Genomic DNA, 6,559 nt, shown 5'->3' on the forward strand with positions numbered 1-6,559 from the left:
AAATACTAAGACCTAAGACATCTAAATATATTTTCTTAGTATCCATCTCCTCTGTAAGCAGTTGCTTATACAGGGTACAGAGAACACAAAGTTGTGACACAGATGCTTAATAATGGAGAAGGTGAGAGGAGGTTGTCTGTAAAAGTTTCACTTAAGATAATGGTCAATACTGTATCTAAATCTTGAAAAATCACTTTTTGTAATGGAAAATGGGAAATATTAGGTCTGAGGTGAGGTGGGAAAATATTTTAAAATTTAAAGAAATGCATAAATTGTGGAGCCATGTTTTGTTAAAATTATGTAGTCTTATCCATGTGAGCATAATTAAAGTTGTTTGAAATGGCAAACTAAGAATTCTTGGAATTAGTCAAGTCAGTACTGCATGTGGCCATAGTGCTGCAATCTCTGTCCTTTGCCAGAATACCTCCTGAAGGGTGTTGCAGCTGATTAAAAATCAGAACAGTTATGATACTACTCTGTAGCCATTCTATTGCATGCTAACAGCTGAATCAGTTGGTGAGCAGCTCCTGTAATGGGATGTGAAAAGGTTTACTCTTCAGTGAGTTAAAACTCAAAACAGGAAGCTTACAAGAAGTGGAAACTTGGACAGACTACTACAGAGGAGTATAAGAGGATTGCTCATGCATACAGGGATGAAATTAGGAAGGCCAAAGTGCAATTGGAGTTGCAGCTAGCAAGGGACATGAAGGGTAATAAGAAACATTTCTACAAGTATATAAGCAACAAGAGAAAGATTAGGGAAAGTGCGGGTCCCTTACTAAATGGAAGAGGCAAGCTAGTGACAGATGTTGTAGAAAAAGCTGAAGTTCCCGATGCCTTTTTTCAGTCTTCACAGGCAAGGTCAGCTCCCAGACTGACAACATAGTGTGAGGAGGAGGCGAGCAACTGACAGTGACGAAAGAACAAGTCAGAGACTATCTAGAAAATCTGAACATGTATAAGTCCATGGGACTGGACATAATGCACCTGAGGATGCTGACTGAGTTGACTGGTGCAATTGCAGGGCCGCTGGCCATTATCTTTGAAAACTCACGGTGATTGGGAGAGGTCCCAGATGATTGGAAAAAGGCAAAAATAGTGCCCATCTTTAAGAAGGAGATGGATCTGGGGAACTACAAACTGGTCAGCCTCACTGCAGTCCCCAGAAAAATCATGGAACAGGGCCTCAAGGAATCCATTTCTAAGCACTTAGAGGAGAAGATGATTAGGAACCATCAGCATGGATTCACCAATGGCAGGTCATGCGTAACCAACCTAATTGCCTTCTATGATAAGATGACTAGCTCTTTGGATGCGGGAAGAGCAGTGGACATGATATACCTTGACTTTAGGAAGGCTTTTGATATGGTCTCCCACAATATTCTTTCAAGCAAACTAAGGAAGCATGGATTGGATGGACTGTAAGGTGAATAGAAAACTGGCTGAATCATTGGGCTCACAGGGAAGTAGTCAATGGCTTGCTGTCTGAGTGGCAGCCAGTATCAAGTGGAGTGCCTCAGTGGTTGGTCCTGGGGGTGGTTTTGTTCAATATCTTTATCAGTGATTTGGAAGATGGGCTGGAATGCACGCTCAGCAAGTTTGCAGATGACATCTACTACTCCACCCATCTTGATATGTTGGAGGTTAGGGCTAGGATTCAGAGAGACCTTGACAAATCAGAGGATTGGACCAAAAGAAATCTCATGAGGTTCAATAAGGAGAAGTGTCAATTCCTACGCTTGGGACACAACAGTCCCATACTCTGCTACAGGCTGGGGACTGATTGGCTAAGCAGCAGCTCTGCAGAAAAGGACGTGGGGGTTACAGTAGACAGTAAGTTGAATATGAGCCAACAATGTGCCCTTGTTGTGAAGAAGGTTAACAGTTTACTGGGCTGCATTAGTAGGAGCATTGCCAGCAGATTGAGGGAAGTGATTATTCCCTTCTATTTGGCACTGGTGATGCCACATCTGGAGTACTGTGTCCACTTTTAGGACCCCCAATACAGAAAAGATGTGGACAAATTGGAGTGTCTGGTGAAAGGCAGCAAAAATGGGTAGAAGGCTGGGACACACGACTTATGAGGAGAAGCTGAAGGAACTAGGTTTATTTAGTCTAGAGAAGAGAAGACTGAGGGGGAATTCATTAGCAGCCTTCAACTACCTGAAGGGTGGTTCCAAAGATGATGTAGCTAGACTATTCTAAGTGGGGGCAGATGACTGAACAAGGAGCAAAGGTCTCAAGTTGCAGCAAGGGAAGTTTAGGTTAGATATTAGGAAAAAACTTTCTCACTAGGAGGGTAGTAAAGCACTGGAATACGCTATCCAGAGAGGCGGTGGAATCTCCATGCTTGGAGGTTCTTAAGATGTGGCTAGGCAAAGCCTTGGCTAGGATGGTATATTTGGGGATGGTCCTGCTTTGAGCAGGGGGTTAGACTAGACCTCCTGAGGTCCCTTCCAACCCTGATTTTCTGAGATTCTGTTTTTTAACAATCTTTGCACATTCTCTGCCTGAGGTTCTAAAGATAATAGGGCCAGATCCAAGGCTCCAGCCTTGTGTTCTTTTCAGATTTATGCAATAAAATAATATTTCTTTGTTGCAGTTTACTTTGGACTGTGAATTTTTCAAAGAGGATTCCAGAACAGTACAACTGCCTGTAACACATCTGTTTTCTTTTGGTAGGTATTGTGTACTGCTCTTCCAAAACTCAAACTCTGCCATTATATTTAATAATACATTTTGTCCTTGAGAGCTTCTGTGATCAATCTGAGTACATTTAAAATAATTGCTATTAAATGAATCTTAAGTTCATGCTCTGGTTGTTAATTTCTGGAAATGTTGTATAATAATTGCATATATAACGTATCTCTACTTCCAAGAAAGAGATTAATGAGCTTTTCAAGCAAATCCATTAATCTAACAATTAGAACTAACACAAGGTATTCAATTCTACAGGGCTTTCTTCAAGCAAAATTTTATTAAATTCAACTGGTCTAATTTACAATGTACAGCTCCAGGGCTTTGGCCAGGTAAAATTCTTTAATAAAAAAAAGTCTTGTTATTCACTAAGTAGTTCTTTGGGAAATGTAGGTGAATAAATACAGTTCTTGAATTTTTTGTTTGTTTGTTTTTGTTTAGATATATCAAGCTTTTAAAATCTACATTGAGGGCCAATGTCAGTCACTCAAAGGTAAACTTCAGGTTTTCCTGGAACATATATTAGTGGTTGCAGTAAAATGTTCACTTGAAAAGGCAGTGAAAAATATAGCTGTCTCTAGACTTTCTAATGTTCTACATTGTAATGTGATTGCTTTCCAGTTTTTAACTTTGAGACACAAAACTAATACAAGTACTAAAGCTTGAGAACTTTGGAGACAAAGACTTGTTTGTCTAATGAGTAGGTACAGTATGGGCAAGGTTATTCAAGCTTTCTAAAATTGCCTTGCCAGGGTGCCACACCTTTTTCTGTGGAAGGACAATAAATAAAAATGAGAAGGTAATCTTTACCCCATCCGTCCTTGGCATTTGTCACTTAAACTAGAGGCTCTTATTATGTTAATAGTCTCTATCTGGAACTGAACTGTTATTTCTAGTGTCATCACATGGTGAGGATTGTATTTGCTGTTGACTGGATGAAAATTGAAATGTCAAACTACTTCTATGTGGATAGAAAATCTAGGTCTTAATGCACTTTTCTGTTTCCAAATAAAATAAAATTAGATAGGGGGGTGTCATTTTGGTAGCTCAGTATTAACAGTGCATTAAGATAAAGTTTTTTGTTTGTTTTTTTTTCTAATGTGTTATAGGAAGCTTCCTAATTTATATAAATGTCAAGTTTCTAGTATTTTTTTTTGTTTGGAAATTTAATGTGCAAAAGAGAAACTTTAATGCATAAGTCATAGTGAATTAATATAAATGGAGAGAGATGCCAATCATAGTTGTTGTGCCAGTTAAGCTCTTTAAACTGTGAGCTAGTTTTACCTGGCCATGCCAGGATCTATCCCAGACTCGATACCCATAGATATAATCTGTGTAATAGCATGTATGTGTGAGAGTGGTTTTACAGGCAGATTGAGTTTAGCAAGGGTTATTAGATGCAGTAAGGTGCTTTATTAATTTGCCTAGTTAATGGAGGATAATTATTACATTTCACTCGTAGTGATCATGTAAGTATTTATATACAATACATACCCCACACGCATCCAAACTTTATGCTGTCAACTGAAAAATTAGCTCATAATTTACCATTAAATAGCTTTAAATATAGTGAAGACTTCTTTCCATGCAGATTAAATGGAAACTATAGATGGTGCATCAGTCTTGGTTTTTCGAAAACTAGTTTCAAAATCAGTTGTATGTCTAAGTTTAAGTACTTGTGCAAAGCTGCATATGTTTGATGTAGCAAAATAACCCCATAGTCATTTTAACCATTGTGTAGAACTATGAATGAACTGTAGTAATGTAACCTCATCCAGTGTTTCATAATTTATATTGACTTCTGCTCCTTTTCAGAAAGAAAACATAATATTTACAGACTTCATGTACCATGGTCACATGAAGACTTAATAACTGTATCTAAGTAAGTATTTTAGAGAATGTAATATATTTTCTTGGCATTTTTCAAAGTAGAGATTATATCAGAGTCATCAGAATATTAAGTAACCAAGTCTTAACTATTTGAGCTGTATCTCTCTTCCTTCCTTAACCCTTGCACCCTTCTCTAGAATTACATATTTTCACTGCTGAAAGTACTCTGTCCCTTATGCATTGTCAGTCTTAGTTTATAAGGTTGATTTATAAGGGTTCAGCAAGCAAAATCTTTATTCCACTATCTTAAGATGCAATTTTCAATGTTCCTTCTTTCCACATGTTCCCCTACAGGGACAGACAGTATATTTGTAGTAAGAAAAAGCTCAAGAGGTGCTCCATCTGTGCAGTGAGAGATCCAAGAAATTGTAAGAGGATAGGGTTGCCATGTCTCGTCCTAACTCTGACAGGGGAAGGGAGGTTAGAATTCTGGATAGCTTATTGGGATTGCATTTCTTATATAAACCTCCTCTCTTTACCCAGCCTACTCAGTTTTTTGCTCTTCTGTGTTGATGAGTCATCCTTTTCCACCCTTGGTATTAGCCAACTGTATCTTCTAAATCAGGGATGTCAAATTCATCCAGCCCTTTGGGCCAGATTTGGAATGTGGGGCTATGTCATCTGACCCTCAGGGCCAGAAATGTAACAGCAGCAGCTCATCCCACCATCAAATTTTCAGCCTCACAGGCAGTTCTGCAGCCCAGGTGATATAATTCCATGCTCCACATGCATCCCACCAGGCTGGAAAGTTGGTGGTAGGTTGTGTGTTAGTCCAATGGAGAGCCCTGGGGGCCAGATGACAGCCCTGTGGGCTGGACCTGGCCCAGAGGCTGAGTCTTTGATACTCCTATTCTAAATCATCCAGAACTTTTCTGGAATAAGTTTTTAAAATTCCCTACACCCTTTTGCACTGAACCACTTCTCAAGAGAAAAATCTTATATGAATAATTTGGTAAAGAATCTGTTGTTTTTTTCAGTTTCACCTTCTTCCCAAGACTAGGATTCAGGATTTTTTTTGAAGATATTGTTCTTTCTGCTTTTACTGTATTCCAGAAAAGTAGTAGTGTGCGCTATCTTTCGGGTATCTGAATAAAAAAAACAAGTAAGAATGCTAGACAGGCTCATCTAGCTCTGGTGCCGGCGTGCCCTTTCAAATACTCCAAAAAATAAAAAAGAAAACTAAAAAGTTCACAAACCCATGGAAGTCTAAAATGCTTTATTTTCTCTGGCTTTTCTCATAGTTGTGAAAGAGGGAAGGTTCCTTTTTCCCCAAAAATATCTTTTAATCCATGGAGAAGAAGCTGGTGGCCATCACTGAGCTCCATTTGAGGGAACTGGATGGCCAAACTTAGATCAAGGGCAAAATACCCGTCTTGAACATTTAAGTTTCTGGATCTCAAGGGCAAGATGCATAAAGGAAATAGCAGATAGACCTTTCAATATGGCCCTTGACCATTCAGTATGGTCCTTGCAACAGAAATCCTGGGAAGTAGGCTACCCCAGGTAGAACAGTTTCTAGTCAGCCAATGCACAATGACAAAAGTTTTCTTCTTCTGGAAAACAAACTAAAACATGTGTTCCCAGTAGGGGTGTACCAATAAACATTCTTTTGGCTGATACCAGTGGTCGATTGTTAACCAGCCATATTGGCTGATACCGATCTGATTGCTGATATGCAGCCCAGCAGTTTGGAGAGCAGCATCCAGCTGGTAAGTCTGGGGGGTGGAGGTGGGGAAGGGGCCTAGGGGAGAGAAGGAGCATGGGGCTGCAGGGGCAGGCACTGCCCAGCTGGGGTGGGGCACTAAATGGAGCTGGGGGCGGCTCACCTGGGGAATGCGGAGGGGGGTGGTTCCTGCCACTGTGTGCACCTTCAGGGGAGGCATGGGGGGGCATGTATCCCCCAGATTTCATAGATGTTAGGGTCAGAAGGGACCTCAATAGATCATTGAGTCCGACCCCCTGCATAGGCAGG

General features: G+C 40.1%; 1 protein-coding gene across 1 annotated transcript in view; it reads left to right on the top strand.

Annotated features, from left to right (window-relative positions):
• Positions 1-6,559, top strand: part of PGAP1 (post-GPI attachment to proteins 1) — a 53,342-nt gene that overhangs the window by 20,434 nt on the left and 26,349 nt on the right. Inside the window, exons 13-16 of the mRNA XM_025209948.1 lie at positions 2,603-2,678; positions 2,956-3,029; positions 3,139-3,190; positions 4,513-4,579. Of these exons, the coding sequence (XP_025065733.1) occupies positions 2,603-2,678; positions 2,956-3,029; positions 3,139-3,190; positions 4,513-4,579 (269 nt within the window). The remainder of the gene's footprint in view (positions 1-2,602; positions 2,679-2,955; positions 3,030-3,138; positions 3,191-4,512; positions 4,580-6,559) is intronic.

The sequence above is a fragment of the Alligator sinensis genome, unplaced genomic scaffold (assembly GCF_000455745.1).
Source record: "Alligator sinensis unplaced genomic scaffold, ASM45574v1 scaffold784_1, whole genome shotgun sequence".
Lineage (NCBI taxonomy): Eukaryota > Metazoa > Chordata > Crocodylia > Alligatoridae > Alligator > Alligator sinensis.